The sequence below is a fragment of the Bos javanicus genome, chromosome 19, assembly GCF_032452875.1.
Source record: "Bos javanicus breed banteng chromosome 19, ARS-OSU_banteng_1.0, whole genome shotgun sequence".
Classification (NCBI taxonomy): Eukaryota; Metazoa; Chordata; class Mammalia; order Artiodactyla; family Bovidae; genus Bos; species Bos javanicus.
In genome coordinates, this window is record NC_083886.1 from 37,517,720 (window position 1) to 37,537,399 (window position 19,680).

The following is a 19,680-nucleotide window of genomic DNA, read 5'->3' on the forward strand; positions in this document are numbered from 1 at the left end:
CAGCCTCACCAGCTGCCGCGCTCCAGCATCAGCCTTGAGGTGTGGATAACCGAGAGGCAGAAAGTCCCAGTGTTCTGGTGCACTGTAGGGTGCTTTAGGCCATATTTTTGTTTCCAGAGATGGGCCAGCCAACCATGACTTTGCTCAGGCGGCCCTTTGGGCCCCCAGGGAGATGGGGGTGGAGAGGCCAGGGACAGGGGACAACATAAGGCCACAGGTCATCCACACAACGATGCGATCACGGCAGGTAGACCTGGTGAGCCAGCCTCTTCCTTCCTTCCTTCAGTACCCACAGAACAAGAGGGCGCTAGTCACCCAGCGTTGCCTTAGCAGCTGGAACTCTTTCTCTGCATTAATCTCCATAAGTGCCGAGAGCACTCGATCCCATTATGCTAAAATATGAATGGAGAATTAACTAAAATGTTTGAATACAATTAGGTTAGAAAAAGCGGCTCCTTATTAGCCCTGTAATTAGCTGAGACAATGCAGAGGACAGGTTAGAGAGTCCCCCCTCCCCTGTCACCCCAGTCTGTCCATGTAGGCAGCCCCAGGCCAGATGGAGCTGCTGCCGCCTCCTCCTGGTCTTGCTCTAGGAGCCAAGGAGCAGGTGGAGGCCCAGAGGGAAGGTGGGGTAGGACGACTGAGGCAGGGCATCTGTTCACAGAGACCAGTCCCAGGCCCTTGAGGTGTGTATAGAACCCCTCTACCCTCAGCCCTGACCCCAGAGCAGCAGGTGCCAAGGCTGCCAGAAATCCCTCCATTAGAGCCCAGGTCCAAAGTGCACCAGGGCCAACCTGATAAGCATCTCCTTGGCCAATCCCTTTGTTTTACAGAGAGAGAGAGGAGGCCCATCAAAAAGTTCGTTATGTACACATTGTAAGGAGGCGACCAAGCCAGTACCTGAAGAGCCCCTCACCAGCTGCCAGGTGGGTTTGGACACAAAGCCTTGGGGCTTTGGCCCAGAGGGTGCCCTCGAAGTTTGCCCAAAGGCTCTCACTATTGCGCTCCGGATGACGTCACCTGTTTTGTCCCTGGCCCTCGGTTCTGCAGGCAAGAACCCGGGCTCAGAGAAGAAACTGAGACCCCCTGGGCAGAGCCTTGGGTGGGCCTGCTGCTCTACCAGCTCCAGCTGTAGCCCAGGAGGGGATCTTGACCAGTGGTCACTGGCACTTCGGCTACCCTGGCCCTGTCTTCCTGCCTCCTACCTGTATGAGTTACCTTAGGCAGAGAAAGTACCAGAGGCAGAGAGTGAGGAGAAGAGCACCCCCCAGGACTGCCCAGCCCCCAGTCAGGGGCGGGAGTAGAGGAGAGGTGCAGGAGGGGGCGCAAGGCTGTGAGTGAGAGCCATAGGCACAGTGAGTTAGTAGGGGTCACTGGGAGCCCGAGGCACAGCCAGGGCAGAGGGTTTGCAAAGGGGAGTGGTGGAATAGGAGGAAGGCAGGGGTCACTCCTAGGGACACCGGCCCCCACGACAGAGGCCAACTTCAGCTGCTGTAGCCAGGCCTGATCAGTGGGTCCTGGTAAAAGGAGAGAGGGCAAGTTGGAGGCAGGTGCCACAGGAGGCCGAGGGGAGCCAATCTGGTGCTGGAGGCAGCCCCGTTTTCTCCCTCCACTTGGAAGCTGGGCTGGACCGAGGTGTCTCATCAGGTCTTTTTCCTGATAAGCAGACTCTTCCCTTCAGCCTTTCCCTGGGATCTGGCTGTTCTGCTCCTGCTGGGGGCAGCACAGGGTGGCAGAGGTGCTGGCAGGGAAGTATGGTGCACACGTTTGATTCCAGCAACTCCAGACTAGTGGGTGTGGCTTCATCCCCATCACACCATTGGGTACCCTGATGCACCAGCATTGCCGCGCCTTGTAAGCTGACTGGAGATGCAGACGCTCAGGTCCTACCCTGGACCACTGTGAGAGTTTCTAAGGTGGGGCTCGGTTATGTCCTCTGGGGGATTCTTTTTTTTTTTTTTTCCTTTCATACATGATATTATACATGTTATGGGGGATTCTTAGGCACAGGAAAGTTTGAAAAACTCTAGTATAGACCACGCAGAACAACAGGTTTAGGTAAGAGGGATAGGGGTGGTCTGAGCCCTTGTCTGGGGCCTCCGAGTCTTCATCACCAGCGGGAAAGGTGAGACACTATTGTAACCAGTGTATATACCTGCCTGTGCCCACATGACCATGGCAGAATGTCCCCAGAAGGGGGTGCAGTATGAGAGTCAAGAGAGTGCTTATCATTAAGTGGGTGTGTCAGAAGATGGTCTCAGGGGCCATGGAAATCCGCATGGGTTGACTCTTGGGGGAGAAGCCTCTGAAGCCAGACCCATGGTGTTCTGGTGCGAGTGTGTTTGTGTGGACACATCAGCGTGCAGACCAGGTGAACCCATAAGGGAGGAGCTGAAGGCCACGTCCCCTCACCCTCCTCTCATTCCTTAACATTAGGAACTCACAGTACAGCCCAATTCAGAGATGTGGGCCCAGGCAACCCAGATAAAACTTGGCTGGAGCCTCCTGAGCCCCCGGGTGGTCTCTCAATGCCAAACATCATCATCCCACCCAGGGCCCCAGGCATGACCTCTCAAATGGCAGCTCAGGGGTTCCCCTTTGATCAGGCAGCCCAGCACCCACAGGGTAGTGTCTGCAGGAGCCTGGCTTCTGAGGGAATTTGGAAAAGTAGAGAAAGGTACAGCCCATGGTTCCCAGTCTGGAGTCCCAAGCCCTCAACAGCCTGAGGAGGCAGTCACATGGGGGTCCTGAGGTTCTTTTCAATATTTTAAAAAGCTTACATGCAATCATACACACGCCTGTGCTAAGACCCCACAGACTAATTTAACGGCAAAATGGTCTTTACCATCGTTCAACGTGAAAGCTTCTGCAGCTCATAAGTCCTGATTAGCAATTAGATGTGTCTTTGATTAGGAAAACCAGTGAAACAAAGTCATTACTGACATGCTCTCAACTTCAGAGAAGATCTTTTACATTGTGGGGTCTGTTGTAGAAGATGACAAGGGGGGCCCTTAGGGACAATCAGGTTGGGAACCGTGGGGTGGAGACATCGGAGGCTGTACTGAGGCCCCACAACACTTCACAGATTCTCAGAACCTCTGAACCACTGTCTGGAGGCCGTGTTGGGAGAGCAGGGGCCAGAGGACTGGTGGGGGGTGGTGGGGGAGGGTGCAGGCAAAACCAGGAGGGCCCTCCCAGAGACACAGCTCTCAAAGAAAATGACCCAACTCACTCCCAAATCTTTGGCTTTTGGGGGAGAAGCTTGTGGCTAACTCAGATCTTCCAGTCCCAATTCCTGCTGTTTGTAGCAATGATGTGGCCCCTGTGATTACTTAACTATTAATGAGTCTGTTCAATTATTCATTGTTACATTTTTGAAACAAATCCTTTCCCTCTCTGCTCCTCTCATCCTGCTTGCTTGGATCAAAGTCTCCCGTTCAGACAAAGGGAGGCGGGAGAGATTTGCAGCTCTAATAATCGAACTGTGTGACCCAGGAGGAGGAACAGGAATGGGAAGAGGTGGCAGAGGGCCGGGAGCAGGGCCTCAAAAGCTGGCCAGATAAGGAGGGTCCACCAAGAGAAGTTGGCTGGAGGGGAGTGATAAGGCCCTCACCTCCTGTCCGGCTAGCACAGGCCTACGGGACACCACAGAACCCAGAACCCCTCACCCTGAGAAGACAGAATCAGTGAGCCATGGAGAGGGAGCAAAGAGGATGCCCGCACACATGATGTGGGCCTGACCGCCCGGGGCCATACCCTGGAACCCACAACCCCAGACGCAGTACCTGGCGCCGCGCTGGCTGAGCTGCCGGAAGCAATTACATCGTCCAGCATTAGATCTAAAAGAATGAAACACGACATCGGTCACTGGCCGGACCAGGTGGGCTGGGCAGGGCCCCCTCGGCAGCTTGCTTCCCCTGGGCTGTGACCCTCACTCTGCCTATGAATAGGGCATGCTGAGCAAGGGTGTCGGGTCCTAAGTACCAGCCCCAAGCTTGGACACAGGGCACTTGAGGAAGCTGAGCAATTTGGCCAGCTCATTAGGGTCACAGGGGCGGGGAGTCGGAGGCACGAGGAGAGGAGGAAGCCTGTCCTCGGAACAGATGTCCACTCCCCGTGCTGTGGCCTCAGCTGCACCCGAGAAGGCTGCAGACCCCAGAAAGGGAGCCAGCTGGTCAGGCAGGGCCACAGGTACCTCCTGCCAAAAGAGTTCCATCTGCAGATGTCCTGCCGAGAAGACAGACTGCAAGGAGGGGCAGACGGAGCAGGGGTGGGAGCATGGCTGCTGGGGGCAGTACACCTGCTCGGCCTCAGTCGTCCACCAGGAACAAAGTTGGGACCCCTATCCCAGAGCTGCTGCCTAGAGGTCAGAGTCCTCACCCTGGAGCAGCCCCTCTCACAGGGTGCATCAGCTCTGTCCCGCCCGCTTCCATTTCACAGCCCCCAACAGCCCTCCCCTGGCTCCAGATGCCCTAGAGCCAGGGGCTGGGGCACCACAGCCCTCCGCCTGCTTGATAGTGCTCACATTGTAACAAACCAAAGGGAAAACGCAGAGCACCACATACATCTTATCAGCGTAAGGAAGACGGCTTGTGAAAGGGTGGAGAGAAGAGGGAAAACCCGCAGACGAAACAGAGACAGACACACAAAAGCTTAGAAAAACCCACACATAAAGACACTTGGAGAGACGTGGGCGACTGAAAGAGAGTTACGCTGATTGATTGCTGAGCACCAGACAGACAGGCAGGAGCCCTGAGATTGGGAGGCGACTCGAGTGCAGACACACCTGGAGACACACGGGGACACAACAGGACCCGCACTCACGCCTTGTGTCCGGGAATCTGCAGTCTTTCGCTTAGTCTTGGCCACCCATAGTAGGAGTGTGAGGAGGCCTGGGGTAGGGGCCTCACCCGGTCAATGGCAAGAGGTGTTGGAGGTCGTAGATGAAGGGCTAAAGGGTCTAAGGCCAGAGTGTCATGAGTTTAGAGTTCCTGTGACCTCAGACCCTCCCTGAGCTGGGTGGGTATTTTTGAATAGCTTAGCGGGAAAAAAAAAAAAAAAAAATGACAGTCAGGAAGCCAGGGAGTTTTGCTGGAAACAGGGAGAGAGGAGCGGTCTGAGGTTTGCACACCATGGCCCATCTGCATGGTCTGCCAAGGCCTTGCCCATCAGCTACAGACACTGGGCAGCCACAGGTTGAAGACATTTGCTCACCAACCGTGGGGTGGGTAAGGTGCCAAGTGCCAAGGTCAGGGTCCCTGGATACAGGCACAGGGCAATGAAGCGGGGTTTTCACCCCATGAGGCTCCTCTCGGAGTCAGGCTGGGAGGGACTGTGCATCAGCTCCCGTTGGCATCATCTGGGGAGCATGATGCTGAGACCGGGAGGCCCGCAGAGGGGAGCTCCCCTACCCCACAGGGCTGAACTGGTCTGCTTCATGCAGGCTCTAAAGGCTGGCATGCTCTCGCGGGGAAGGAGGTGGGGAGGGGGTGGGAGCATCTTCTCCCTGCCCCAGCCCCAGCCCCTGGCCCCGACAGTCGCAAGGCCAAGGCCAAGTATGGCTCAGAGAGATGTGGAAAGACTACCGACCAGCCATCTGCTTCTCCTTACTCCTTCTCTTTTTCTCCAGTCTCCGTAGACGCTTCTCCTCCCGCCGCCGGGCCTCCTCTTCCTCCTGGTGCTGCCGACACTTGTGGAAGTTCTCCACCACCACACCAACGAACATGTTCAGGACAAAGAAGGCCACGATGAGCAGGAACGAGATGAAGTACAGCAGCATCCAGGGGTTGTGGTTCATGATGGGCTGGTGGGGAGCAGGAAGGACAAGTGAAGATATTAGCCTGAGGGTAACTGTCACAGGTGCTGCCCCCCAGCCTGGGTTGCTTAAGACAGGGCCTGCATACTCAGTTATACACAGATCCATCAGGGGATGTCAATGAATGATATGCATTTGGTGTTAGCCAGTAGAGAGGTTTGGGGACTGTGGCCAAGTAGACAGTGGATATTTTATCCAAAAGGTGGGGAGTTGCTTCTTTGTTGCAGTCGACTCCTGCCCTTAGGGAATGCAAGTCCAGTGTTTCCAGATCTTTGGACTTGAGCAGACCCAAATCTGGATTTTTCATGTGAAACTTGTCAATTTTTAATTGTTTAATGGTAGTGTTAGTCACTCAGCCATGTCTGACTGTTTTGACTCCATGGACCGTAGCCCGCCAGGTTCCTCTGTCCATGGAATTCTCCAGGCAGGAATATTGGAGTAGGTTGCCATGCCATTCTCCAGGGGATCTTCCCAACCTAGGGAATGAACCTGGGTCTCCCGCCTGGCAGGCAGATCCTTCACCATATAAGCTACCAGGGAAGCTGTTTAATTGTTTATCACTAATTTAAAAATTTAAATGTGTTGCAAGCCAATAAAGCAAGCCCACATTTGTCCTCAGGCCACCAGTTACAGCCTCTGATATTAAGACGTAATGCCTCTCGGATGGCATTTTGCCAGCCTGCTTTGCTGTCTTTCTAACCGCTGCCTACACGCATCACACCTGGAGCTGACCCATCGTGAGTGACCTGAGTTCAAAGATAGAAACTGCCCACCTCAGCCCTACCTGCTGGTCCACGCCGACAGCATCCAGCCCATCATACATGATATCCACCCAGCCATCCTTAGAGGCCAGCACGAACAGGGACATTAGGGCCTGGGGGGAAGGGGAGGAAAGGACCATTTGAAACCTAGGGTGTATAGCCAAGACACCCACCAGTGACCCCCAAAGCACCTCCTGGCGATAGCTTGGGGGACCCTAGGCCTTCAGAGGTTAGCCTGGAGTCACACTCCAGGCTCCATGAGAGTTCTCTGTCCCAAGGCTCCATGGCTGCTATGAAGCCGGAAGAGCCATGGGAGAAACCTCAGCCAGGTAGAGCAACGGGCCCCAGAGTTCTGGAAATCCAGAAACCAAACCAGAGTGGGGCAGGGAAATAAACCAGCAAAACTGAGCGAGCTATTTCATTTTCTACGTTTCTGTTTCTATGAATGTGGAATGAGAAAAAGAATCACCTTGACAATACACCTGCATCTTGTACCATGCTAAAGAAATACATCATCTCACTGCACGGAGAGCCCGCTAGGACCCATTCACTCATGATGAAGCAGGTGAGCCAACTGCCCAGCATGCATCATTAAGCATGGACTTGCATCCTCCCCAGACTCCTGCCACCTCTCCCACCTCCACCTTAGAGCCTGGGACTCACCTGGCCGAGGTTGTCAAAGTTGTATTTGTGCCGGACCCACCGGTAACTGGCCTCAGCACAGTCAGACTTGTTCGTGATGTTCCTGGTGTCCTCGCCCTGGCACACAAAGAACTTCCCTTTGAAGAGCTGAACACACACATAACCAGAGACACAGAAAGCAGTGAGCTGTGAGCACAGGAAGCCCAGACCAGCCCTGGGGCCTAAGAGCTCCAGGTACACCCTAGGTGAGGGCCAGGTGCTCGGTCAAGTCAGAGACGTACGGACAGTGAACTCCCCTGCAGGCATCCCTTCCTCCAGCTCCTCGGAGCAGAGTCCCTGGAGAGGAAGGGAAGGTCCTAGGGGAGGGGACTGGGAAAGGGTGAAAGGAGGGGACAGTCATTCATTTCCTACGAAGGGGGAGGCCAGTGATTCTCCAAGTGGGGTCCCTGGACAGCAGCATCAGCATCATCCAGGAACGTGCTGGAAATACAAATTCTCAGGACCACCCCAGACCCACTGAATCAGACACACTGCAGGAGGGCCGAGAGATCTGGTTTAATGGTGGGGGCAGGCAAGGTATATGGATTCCACTCAAGAGATGAGGAAAACTGAGGCTCGGAGATGCAAATCCACTCACTAAGTTTATACAACCAGAAGGTGGCGAAAAGGGGGCTCAAACTTAGGTCCTTCTGACTGGAAAGCTCACCCTCACCCTAGAACGGACCAGGCTATGACTGTGGGGAAGGGACTGAGGGACAGGAGAACCAGGGAGCCTAAGTAGGCCCGAAGTAAGAAGTGGAAGGGGCACCGCGTGTGCAGAGAGGCACCACACAGTCTTAGCAAATGTATTCTGGCCTGGTCTCTGGAGCCAGAGAATTTGAGGAAACCCAAGAAGACCTCCCCTGCCCAAGGCAGAATGGAGACCCCAGGAAGCCAAAGGAGGGGACAGGGAGGGGGACAGCCAACCAGAAGCTCCCTCTGGCCCAACAGCCAGCCGTCTATGCTATAGCTGAAATGTCTGGAGCCTGGAGCGAGGAGGGGTAATCTGGAGGAGAGAGATGAACGGGCTCCCCTGGCTCCCGGAGGTGCCTGCTAAATCCTGTAGGCAGCTCCCTTTCTTTTTCCTCCAAAGCCAAGTTCCCTCCCTGGGCCAGAGGCCAAGTTTCCCCAGCAGCCCCCACTTACTGTGTCGTCTGGGGTCTGCACCCGCCTGCCTGCCAGCTCACTGCTAACCTGGCCCAGCTGTCTGGGCCCTGGATCCCCAGGCCTGGCCTGCAGCCTACTGGCTCCAGTAGGGAAGGAAGGGAGGGGACCCCTGAGCAGACTGCAGGCCAAGGTCAGCGTCTGCACTCAGAGCAGTGCATGAGAGGGCAGAACGGCAGCCTATGCGGCACTGGTCAGAAGCCCCTCGAGGCCCTCTCCCCTTGCGGGCCTCTGCCAGGCTCCCAGTTTTCTGCAAAATGCCCAGGAGGCAAAGGAGCCTGAGGGCCTTTGGCTTCAAGGCTTTTCTAGGGTAAAGGTGGCAGCAGCTCCTGGAGCCACAGCATCCAGGCCAAGAGGAAGGCCACTCCTCAGGTTTCTGCTGATAGCTGGCCCTGGACCCCCACAAACCTGCACCCCTAGGATGCCAAATATGATGAAGAAGGCACAACAGATGACCACAATGTTGCCAATGGGCTTCAGCGAGGACATCAGCGTTTCCACCACCAGCTTCAGCCCCTGTGCCCGGCTGATTACCCTGGGGAGAAAGGGAGGCGGGTAAGAGGGGTTCCCGGCTCAGACATTCCCTTGCCCTGCTTGCCACCCCCTCCCATCTTGGCTCACTGGTCCCCATCCTGGGCTCTAGTGGAGGGAAGAGGTTGGCTTTCTGGGCTCACTGTGCAGAGACCCCCACCCACCCCCACACCTAGACCTCTAGGATGGGGTTTGGGTGGTGACTCAACCCAGGGATGCAGAATTGTGTGGAGCATGTAGAAGGCAGGCAGGGAGACGGATTATCACAGTCAGGAAAACCTCACTGGTCAGTCAACATCTGCCTCATCCATGTCCCCACCCATGGAAATTTCTGACTCTCAGTTGGGGTTCAGGGTGACTGTCTGATTGGGGAGGGTCTCCTAACAGTGCAGATCCATTGCTAGAAGTGTTTCCTGGTGGGTAGTTCCCGGGATGGGGGAGAAAGCGGGGAAGCAGCAAATAGTCTGTCACTTCACAGGGAGACTCAAGTTTTGCCCCTGAGGGTTCCACACAGGGAGAGCTGCAGCTGAAGGGCATGAGGGTCCTGTATGGCCCTCATGCCATATGGGCCCTTGTACGGCGTGCCTGTTGGAGGGTGTCACATGAGGGGGTCCCTGAGGGAGGTGCCTGTGGAGGGAGAACACCGGGGCCATGGCTAAACCAAGTGAGAAGTGATGCCGGGGGCGGGAGGCAGGGTTCGCAGCGGAGTCACAGGCCGGAGGCAGGGGCAGATGGGGCGCTGGCCGTCAGGGTGTGCCTGCACCTGAGCGGGCGCAGGGTCCGCAGCAGCCGCAGCACCCTCAGCATGCCCAGGATCTTGGTGCCGCTGTCGGAGACCATGGACACCAGGATGTCGATGATGGAGATGAGCACCAGCAGCCCGTCCAGCACGTTCCAGCTGCTACGCAGGTAGGCCTGCTCCCCAAAACACCAGCCCAGCGCCACCACCTGGGGATGCCCCTGCGTCACCAACACTGCCTCCTCCCTGCAGCCAGTCCTCAGCCCTGCCCGCTCTGTGGCCCAGCCTCTCCCCTGCCCTCCCCCCCACAGCCGGGAACCAGATGGCTCCCATCCAATGCTGACCGTCCCCTCCCCATCACCTTCACTGTCATCTCAGCCAGAAAGACTGCGGTGAAGATGTAATTGGAGAGGGTCAGGAAAATTCGTTCCTGTAAAAGAGAGCAGGCAGGTATTGCCACCGGGACCCACCAGGTCTGCTCTGTGCGCAGAAACCAGGAACTGCCTTCAGTGTTTAACTAGGAACAACCACCCACTCTCCTCAACATGCAATCTCCTCCCTGCTCTCCCATGGTCCCTCAAACACACACACACACACACACACACACACACACACGGAACCAGCGTCAAGCCCCTAGACTCGCTCAGAGCTCTGAGCACAATCCCACTCCTGCCCCCTACCTCCTGGAGTTGCCTTGAGGGAAAGTGATTCCCACCACAGTGCTGTCATCTGAGCCCCAGAGCTCAGGCCCTATTCACTGATTCCTTTCTTAAAACTGGAGCAGCATTTAGCTTGATCTCTCGATGCTCCATCCTACTCGTCCCTGCTCCACGTACTTGCTCTCCTGCTGTGTGCCCCAGAAATCGAGCCGCAGGGCAAGATGGGGGCCTGAGTACAGGCTGTGCATCCCCAGGCACCATATTTATGCCAAGCATAGCATGAGGCCGGGCAGGAAAGAAGGCGGCCCAATCCCCTGATATCTGTGAGCTGATTCCATCATTGTATGGCCAAGAGAGGGGTGTAGAGAGCTGGAGAGGCAGCGGGTAAAGTGTGTCAGAGGGAGTGAGAAACAGGGAAACGGGGGAGAGGGAGAAGCACGTGATAGAGCTGGAGATGGAGGGGCTGAGAGGGACGGTGGGGGAGAGACCTGGCCACGGCGAGCTCTGAGGCAGGAGGCAGACCGGTGTGGCTGGCCACCCTTACTGCATGCATACAGGCTCTCACCTGTTCCCAGGCTGGCCCCTCCATTGCCCATTTCCCTCCGCCACCACCACCCCTTCCCACCGACCTGGCTGGAGCCCACCCTAATGGGAAACAGAAGCTCTATAACATTGAAATCTGAACAATGGTGTGGGAGGCAGCAACGAGAACAGGGTCTGCCTCCAAGTTGGTGGTGCAAGATGTCATGGGTGGGAAACAGAGCCCCCCACCTTTCTAGGCCTCAGATCATTGCTGGAGGGGACAGGCTGTGATGCCAGCCTGGGGAGAGAGCTCCCAGGACTGGCCGGGCCCATCCCAAAGAAGCCAGGCCTGAAGGAGTGCATCCACACACTCTGACCCATGGCCTTTCCTCTCCTGAGGAGGATGGCAGGTTCAAAGCCAAGCATAAGTGACCAATGCTCCCCCGAAGGCCCCTAAAATGCTACTTGTTTGTAACCTGGCAAGACCCAGAGGAGCAAAGAACAGCTTCCCTCCCCTCTGGGGCATCACCCATGGGGCGAGCTGGGCAGGGTGCCTCCCCATCAGTGCACAGGTCCCGGTGAGAAGGAGACTCTTGACCACTCAGACCAGCTAGGGCCAGGCTCACTGTTGGCATCCCTGCAATACTCACTGACTCACATACAGGCCTCACAAGCCCTGGCGCACAGGAAGGCACCACTGCAAACTGCCAGGGGCAGCAAAGCTTCCTTTTGCCCAGGCTAGGAGCAAGCCCGGCAGCCGGATGCTTTTTCACAGAAGGGAAACAGGTGAGGATATAGGAGGCATCCCGGGGTGCCAATTGCAAGGGTCAGAATCGGGGAGATTCCTGGCTCCTTGCTTCCGCGTCTCTCTGGGCCTCCCTGCCTGCCTGGCTCGCTGCATGGGTACAAATCCTCTAACCCGGGAGGGCAGGGCACCAAGCAGGCATTCAGCAACTGCCGCCAGCCCCAGTGACTCACAGCGCTGTGGGGGTCGATCTTGGGGCGCTCCATGGCAATGGTGATACAGTTCAGGAAGATGATGACGAGGACCACGTGGTCAAACATCTTGTGGGTGATGATTCGGTGACACAGGAGGCGGAACCTGCTCCAAGACAGAGGCAGAGGCTGAGTTGGGGTAAGGCGGGATGGCGGTGAGCAGCACTGCCCACCCCTACCCATCCTGGGCTCTCCCGGCCCGAGGCCCTGCTCTCACCCACCCCCATGTCAAGGGACACTTCTAGCATCCCTGGGATGGAGTCACAGGAGAATTACCCATGAGAAGGAGAGGTTGGGGTGCTGACCTTGACTGAGGAGGGAAGATGTAGGCAGACCAAGAGTCTCGCTCCAGGCAGCAGACAGGGAGCCGGGTTCGGATCCACGCCCTCAGCCGTTCTGCTTTGCTCTGTAGAAGTATGGCCGGGGAGTGAGCGGGGCCAGGTCTCCCAGGTCCTGAGCCCTCACTCCTCAGTAGCTCCTTGGCCCTCACTCCTAGCCTACTCTCTCCACTCCAGCCCGGCCCCCTGCCTGCCTTCCCTCCTTCCCTCCCCACTGGGCTTGGAATGATCAAACACCGTCCCCATCACAGCTGTCTGTTCAAAGACACACCTGGGATGAGGAGACACCCGCCCCTTCTCATGTGCTAACCCTGAGGTCCCAGGTCCCTGAGCCCCGTCCCCAGGGCTAAAGGTGGTGGTGACACGGCTGGGGAAAGGTGAATGGGTAAAAGTGGAGTGAAATCAAGGCTTGTGATGAGGTCGATACAACAGAGGGGGACAGAGGAGGGCATCAGTTTGGAGAGATGAGTGATGGGTCTTTCTGAGTCACGGGGGAGGGCCATGAAAGATTCATACACATCTGCCTGAAGTCATTCTTATCCAACAAGGACGCAGAGCTGCAGCCCCAGGCATGATGAGGCTCTGGGGCTTGGTGGGGGTAGGCGGAGGGACAAAGGGGCTGTTTGGACCTTGACTTCAGGGCTGATACCCCTTGAGATCCCTTGAGCATGATGGTAACTGCCTGAATTCCAAACAACTGGGAGGCAGCTGTCCAGTCCTGCACCAGGTCAGGCACAGCTCCCCTCACTCAAAGTCAGGGGTGAGAGGTCACTGTGCCCACAGGGGCCTCACCAAGTTGCCCTCGTCATCACCATCGTCTCCATCCAACGGGGGGTCATCGGGCCGCACAGCCTGACTCAGGCGTCCCACGGCCGAATTGCCGTTGCAGTCCTGGTGCTCAGAGGCTGAGCTGCGGCCGCTGGCTGTGCGGTACAGCCCGGGAACCTGCAGTGTGTCCGGTAGGTCAAAGGAGCTCTTAGCTTCCCTCTCCAGGGAGCCCCTGTGGTGGCGGTCACTGCCCGCTGGGCTAGTGCGCTCCTCTTCCGAGCTCTCCTCCTCATCCTGGCTCTCCCGGCCCTCACCCGACAACAAGGACCTCCGCTCCCCACTTGGGCTCCTTCGCTTCAGGCTGGGGGCACGGCCCAGGCTGTTCCTGCTGGAGCGCCTGCTCGTCCAGCTGCTTGCTGCACTCCAGGGGCTGTGGGGGGAACTGCGGACACTTGGCTGAGGAGTGAACAGGGGAGAGATTGGTCTGAGCCACAGCTTCATGGCCCCGCACCCCCTCACATTCACCCTGGCTCCCGTGAGTCTCCTGGCATCACATCGCTATAGGAGTGTGAGCAGGGGCCCTAGACCTGGATGCCGGGATTCACACCAGCTGTGTGACCTTAGGCAAGTCACTAAACCTCTCTGTGCCTCAGTTGCTCACCTGTAAAAGAGATATGACCTTAGCACCTATTCCTCGTTTGGTTGAGTGGCAGTGTAAAATCACAGTGACAGCATGGGCCCTGACACCAACCGCCTGGACTAAAATGCTGGCTCCGTCACCTGCTCAGCGTGGAGCTTCCCATAGCTCACCCTGGTAATCTGAGACTCAGGTCCCCATCTGTAAAATGGGGATAATATTGGTACCCACCAGAGAGTTGCTGTGAGGATTACATGCCTTTATTAATAGGACACTTATAAGCAATGTCTACAACGTGTCTGGCACAGAATCAGTATCCGGATGGGGTTTGCAGTGATTAAGATGCGGTCTTAAGGAGGTATGCTATGCTACGCTATGCTAAGCTGCTTCAATCGTGTCCGGCTCTTTGTGACCCTATGGACTCAAAGAGGTAAGGACCTCCCATTTTACAGAGCAGTCTCAGAGATTGAGTCTTATCCCCAAGGACACTTGGGGAACAGAAGAAGTAGAACTAGAACACTGCTCTTTGGTCCTCAAGGTCAGGGCTCTGGTGTCTGCCTAGATGACCAGCCCTACTAACACCCCGGGCCTTGTCTAGCCCGTGGTTCAGAGGCTGTCCCTTTGGGCCCGCCAGTTGCACCTCTTTTCCCTCCTGACCCCTGTACAACTCCCATTGCACCCCCTACCGGTGACTTCATCTCGTGAGGTGCTCCTGGCTCAGCCGACCCACTGCTGCTGGTGCGGCGGGAGGGGGGGCCCAGAACCTCGGCCAGGCCGCTGCTGGAGCTTTTGGGCAATGACATGGGAGTGGCAGCCGTGTGGATGATGAGCGGTGGTAACAAGCTCCTCCGCAGCTCCGGGTGCTCTCCCAAAGACACCACTGCAGGGGAGAGAGGGCGAGACCCTGAGTCCACTCAAGGGTGGCCAAGAACCAGGGCCTGTACCTACAGAGAGATACTCACAGGCCAAGCGCTTCTTCCTGTCCCCATCACCATCCAGGCTTGGCGAGAAGAAATCAGGCTCCGACTCCGACTTGGTGGCATCTCCCTGGGGTGGGAGAACAGCAGGCTATTAGGAACCTGACCCGGCAGGGGTTAGTGGGATGGACCAAAGTCTCCCTGTCTTCACACACACACCACATAGAGGCCACAAGGAACCAGCCACCACGGCACAAGGCATGCACTGGCTCAGACCAGACCACCCAGGCTTGGGGCCTAGGCCTCCCAAGGGCCTCTGTCACCTCAGAGAAGGTGGGACTTTCTCCAGAACCCACAGCACAACTTTCCTGGCTCGGACTGGCTCAAGAAGGGCTGAGGGGACAGGGGATAGTCCAGCGGGTGGGTGGCACAGGTCAGAGGGAGCTGGGGGCCTGAGTGAAGTGGTCACGAGAGCCTCAATTCCAAAGGCCACTTGTGCCCTCTGATTTCCCTCCATGACTGCCCTCCCCTGAGCCTCAGACCCGAGGACCCCAGAGAGAAATCGAAGGACCCCAGACAGAGCCATTCAGCCCAAGGGATGGTCTCTTACTTCTTTCCTCCCTCTTCCCAAAGACCCACCTCCTACCCTGGCCCCATTTTTACCTCTCTCCCTGTCTCTGGGACAGTTTTTTTCTTCCTCCTTAGCAGGTCAGTAGGTTCCCCAGTAATTACACACTTCTCCTTAAGAAGTTATTAAGAAATACTTGATTGCTACTTTTGTTAAGGACATAAATATTGCGTAATTGGCATCTCAGGGGATCATTTTCATTAACTCAGTTTACATCCCTAACGAGGCCTTTAATTATCAAGTGGGATCTCCAGGGGGCTGCTCAGCATGCACAGTACCATGGAGTCCCATGGGAACCCTGGCTTTGCCCCAAATTCTGGTGCCAGTGCAGGAGACAACAGGGCACAGGCTCAGTGTGGGGCCAGAGGAGAAGTGTGCCCCTGAGCACCTGCTGGACCTCCTGTGTGGCCAAGGGGCCAGAGACACAGAAGTCGATTGAAAATTCTGGTACATTCTGGCAAGAGGCACCCCCACCGCCACATCCTTCAAAGACTTCTCCTAAGATGAGGCAACTTGCGGGGTCTCCAACAGGAGCTTAAGGCAAGGAGGAGGAGAAAGATGGGGGCACTCGGTCTACGGCGGAGATCCCAACCCCACCGAGGCCCGACGACTCAGACTCTTCGGGGACCGCAGCAGAGGCGCCACACGTGGTGCACCACACACGTGCACACAGAGGATTCTAAGTCCCTTCCTTCTCTTGCCATCCCCTGGTCTGACGGGATGGACTGTGCCCTTTGCTGGTGAACAGGGCAGAGGCAAGGAGGCCCTCCCCTCAGTGTCCTCAAGGGGGAAGGGACTTAAAATCAAAGCAAACCTCACAACACCGAGGAGCACCACAGCCACCACAGGTTGCACAGCAGCTGAGCGTGAACACAAGCAAGACACGGAGGCAGAGTGGGGGGCACGGGGCACCGGGGGCATGCTGACTCATGATCGCATACCTACCCCCTGGGAGTCGACAGGCAGCTGAATACAGCTTAACTGTCCACTCGCATCTTCCCGTTTGCCGATTTCCTACAGGGAGAGGGGAGGCAGGGGATGGGCACTGGTCACAGGCGCCCAGCTTTCAAACAGCAGCAATGTTGAAAGAGGAGGAAGAAACGGATGGGTGCAAACCCAGCAGTGGGGGAAATGAGACATGGGGCAAGAGAGGACAAGAAAGGGGACAGAAGGGCCTTCCAGAATTCAACCACAGGCCCTGGAGCCAGAATGAATCTGAAGGGTGAGGGCAGAGGCCACAGAGGTGGGAACAGGGAAAGGGAAGGAGACTGAGCCCCCAGTAATCCTAATAATAACAGCTACCATTCACTGGGGGTGTGCCAGGCATCACGAAACTGCTTCATTAACACTAGCTTACCCAGGTGAGAAGGATGTACAGCTAGCACCATCTTACAGGAAGCATCTGAGGTTTGAAGCAAAAAAAAAAACTGCCCCAGGTGATACAGAGAATAAGAGATGCGTCTGGGCCTCGTACTTGGGTCTCTAGCTCACCTCTCACTGGCTCTGAAGCAGCAGGCATGGAGGGTGGGAAGGAGGAGTGGATGGAAGTCACAGAGCGGGGAGGAGACCAAAGACCAGGCACAAGAACAGGCCTCCTAACTCCTAACTCTGCCTTCCACATCAGCATGCTCCTACTGGGATGGGATGTGACAAATAGCACTAGGGTGATGACTACGAGGTTGTTTGATATCAATTAATGGCCTCACACAGGGCCTGCTGTCTGTTCATTCAATTAAGTGTGCAGATGATAAATGCTCAGGGATTCAGGGCACTGCCCCCTGCAAGTTGGGAAGTCAACAACCCAGCTGGCCCAGACTCCTAGGCTACTTTCTCCTACATCTTGGCAGGGTGGCCAGCCCAGCAAGGGGTGACCCTTGAGGTCTCTTGCTGATGACGGCCAACAAAATGGGGGTGGCCACTGCTTCCACTGAGGTAGGTTGCCTCGTTTGTAAAAAAAGCAGATCATCGCAATAGCAAAAGCCAACCTATTCTGCCAGATTTTGGGGCTCCCTCAGAGCCACAAGTGTGCCTCTGAAAATTCCATGCAGTTGAGGGCAGGTGCTTCTGCAGGTGTCCAGGTCACTGGCATTGAGTGACCAACTCCGCACTGACCCAGGGGTTTATAGGATAGATAGTGAGTAGCTGATCTAGCTCCTCACATGGGCATTTCAGGGCCATGCTGCTGCCCACCCCCATGAAGAGGTTGATCTTGAAATCCTTTCTCCATCCCACCCCAGACCCAAAGCATCACACCCTGAGTGAGACCCTCTCCTAGGCACTTGTTGAGAAGGGTGCGGCCCCAGACCCTGGGGAAACCCTCACGCTGGGACAGACACAAGCCCCCAGGAGGGCCAGAGTGACTAGGCCAGGCCCAAAGGCCAGACTGCCCTCCATTCCCACACGCAGACTTTGTTGCTGCCTAGCAACCAGGCCAGTTCAGCAGCTCTCAGTTTAACAAGGTGTCTGCTGGAAGGACTAGGGATGGGGAGGGGTGCCTGTACCAGGCATCTCCAGGACTGCCAAGCCGGCTGAATGGCCACTTGAAGGAGGGAAATAGGCTTGGGATGTTTTCCATTTCCACAGAATTCCACAGGAATTTTTCTGCGGGAATCTTAGCTGTCAGGAGCTGTGGTTTGGAAGAGGCTGAAGGACCACTGTCCCCACTCAGCTCCTCCACCCACAGGCCAAAAGCAGTGGCCAAGCGGTGGGTCTCCATGAGTCTCTTGACTCATGGAACACACTGACCTCCTTAACCCTTTAGGCCACAGAGGGTTAATAAAGGTCCCATCCAAGGGAGAGTACCAATGTCCCTCCCTCCCATCAAGAGGCCCAGGCATCACCAAAGGTGGGGAGGAAATGCAACAATGGTTAACTATGGAACTTCAATGGGAGGAGGCCGGCGTGGGAGAGGCAGACCCACACCTACCATCCAGCCCAGCCCACAGGGAACAGCCCTCCCTCGCAAGCCTGGGAAGGAGTCAGAAAATAGACTTTTGTTTTTCCACCGTGTGCTGGATATTTATAGACCAGGCCGCAGCGGGAGCTTCCATCCGGGTCACCCGGAGAGAAATGGACCAAGAGCTTCTCCACACCCAACCTGGAGCATTTCTAGGTTGAGTCGACCTGCCCTGTGCTAGGTGCTAGGAAGCTGGGCTGGGCCTGGGGCTCCGGTAGGAAGAGCGGCTGAGCTGAGGGAGCAGAATGGTACGCAGCCCTTCAGGCAGGGACTGCGTCCTGGCAGGGCGAGGGTGGGATCAATGTAAATCAATATTAATTGACGATGCTGCCTATGACGAAAGTGATGGAGCCTGGGCTGGAAATAGGACGCTCATCTCTGCCATGCCCGCAGCTAATTGGGCTCATTTCTCAGCCAGGGCAGCTCAGTTCTGCCTGGGTGCTGGTGCCATCTTCACCAGCTCAGCCAAAGCCCAGGTGATTTGCATGCAAACTTCCCCCACCCCTCAACTCAGATGGGTTCCTTCCAGATGTCCCCAGGCACACCTGTGCTCAGGGATCCAGCTGTCCGTGTGCCAACACTCATCTTGTCCAGCTCCCTGGGGTAGAGTCTAGCCGACTTTGTTGGGGAAGCCCACTCAGTAGCTCACCTTGGATCCAGGGATACTTCCCCCAACAACCACCCTGTCTCTCGAGTGCCAAGGGGCTGCCCGAAACTCAGAACCTCCCAGTCCTAATCCCCCAGCCTTGTCTGAAGGGCACTTCGGGCAGAACCTCCCAGGACACCACCACTCCAGCAATGCAGCCAATTCCTCCTGGAAGTGGACTGCTGCAGGCAGGGGGTTACCTCCGTTTGGAAGCCCTCCACCAGAATGGCAACGAGCAGGTTGAAGAGCACATAGTTGCCGAAGGTCATGAGGGCGATGAAGTAAAGGGCAGCCCAGGATGACGTGGAGGCCATTCCGTTGTAGAGCACCTTGTTCCAGTCCTCCTGAGTCAGGATCTGTGGGCCGAGGAAGGGAGTCAGGGCCTTTACCGGGGCACCCCCACCACCCTGCCCACCCTCTCCTGTTGCCCTTGCACCTGAAAGACAGTGACGATGGCCCAGAGCAGGGAGTCAAAATTCTTCCGGTCCGGCAACGTGTCCCCATCCCGCTCAGATGCAAATTTGCAGCCGAAGAGATGCATACCCAGGATGCTGAAGACACAGGAGCCGCGAGATGGGGGTCAGGGCCCCAGAAACCCCTGCCCCTCAGGCCCTCATCCCGCTGGCATGGATGCCGCGCCTGCCCTCACCTGAAGATGAAGATGAAGAGCATGAGCAGCATGCAGAAGGTGGCCACGTTGTCCATGGTCTTCATGAGCACCACGAGCTGCCGCTGCAGCGCCGGCAAGAAGCGCACCAGCTTCAGCACCCGCATCAGGCGGAAGGTCCGCAGCACCGACAGGCCGCCCCCCTGCTGGCCCACGATCTCCCACACGCTGCAAGGGGGGAGGGTGGGGGCAGAGCCAGAGCCCGAACCTGAGGCCTCTGCATGCTCACCTTCCCCCCACCCCACCCACCAGCAG

At 56.6% G+C, this 19,680-nt stretch overlaps 1 protein-coding gene across 19 annotated transcripts in view; it reads right to left on the bottom strand.

Moving 5' to 3' along the window:
• The window catches only part of CACNA1G (calcium voltage-gated channel subunit alpha1 G), a 62,033-nt gene that overhangs the window by 12,137 nt on the left and 30,216 nt on the right, over positions 1-19,680 (bottom strand). For 5 of the 19 annotated variants that reach the window (XM_061391388.1, XM_061391373.1, XM_061391376.1 and 2 more), the window contains 16 exons: positions 19,408-19,593; positions 19,195-19,309; positions 18,959-19,114; positions 16,102-16,170; positions 14,574-14,658; positions 14,298-14,491; positions 12,999-13,430; positions 12,174-12,274; positions 11,851-11,974; positions 10,053-10,121; positions 9,716-9,900; positions 8,830-8,956; positions 7,240-7,365; positions 6,600-6,689; positions 5,611-5,803; positions 3,786-3,839 (listed from right to left, as the gene is read on the bottom strand). In XM_061391388.1, coding sequence (XP_061247372.1) covers positions 3,786-3,839; positions 5,611-5,803; positions 6,600-6,689; positions 7,240-7,365; positions 8,830-8,956; positions 9,716-9,900; positions 10,053-10,121; positions 11,851-11,974; positions 12,174-12,274; positions 12,999-13,430; positions 14,298-14,491; positions 14,574-14,658; positions 16,102-16,170; positions 18,959-19,114; positions 19,195-19,309; positions 19,408-19,593 — 2,306 coding nt within the window. Of the gene's footprint in view, positions 1-3,785; positions 3,840-5,589; positions 5,804-6,599; positions 6,690-7,239; positions 7,366-8,829; positions 8,957-9,715; positions 9,901-10,052; positions 10,122-11,850; positions 11,975-12,173; positions 12,275-12,998; positions 13,431-14,297; positions 14,492-14,573; positions 14,659-16,101; positions 16,171-18,958; positions 19,115-19,194; positions 19,310-19,407; positions 19,594-19,680 lie in introns of all 19 variants that reach the window. The other 14 variants (XM_061391389.1, XM_061391374.1, XM_061391380.1 and 11 more) reach the window with 5 other exon arrangements.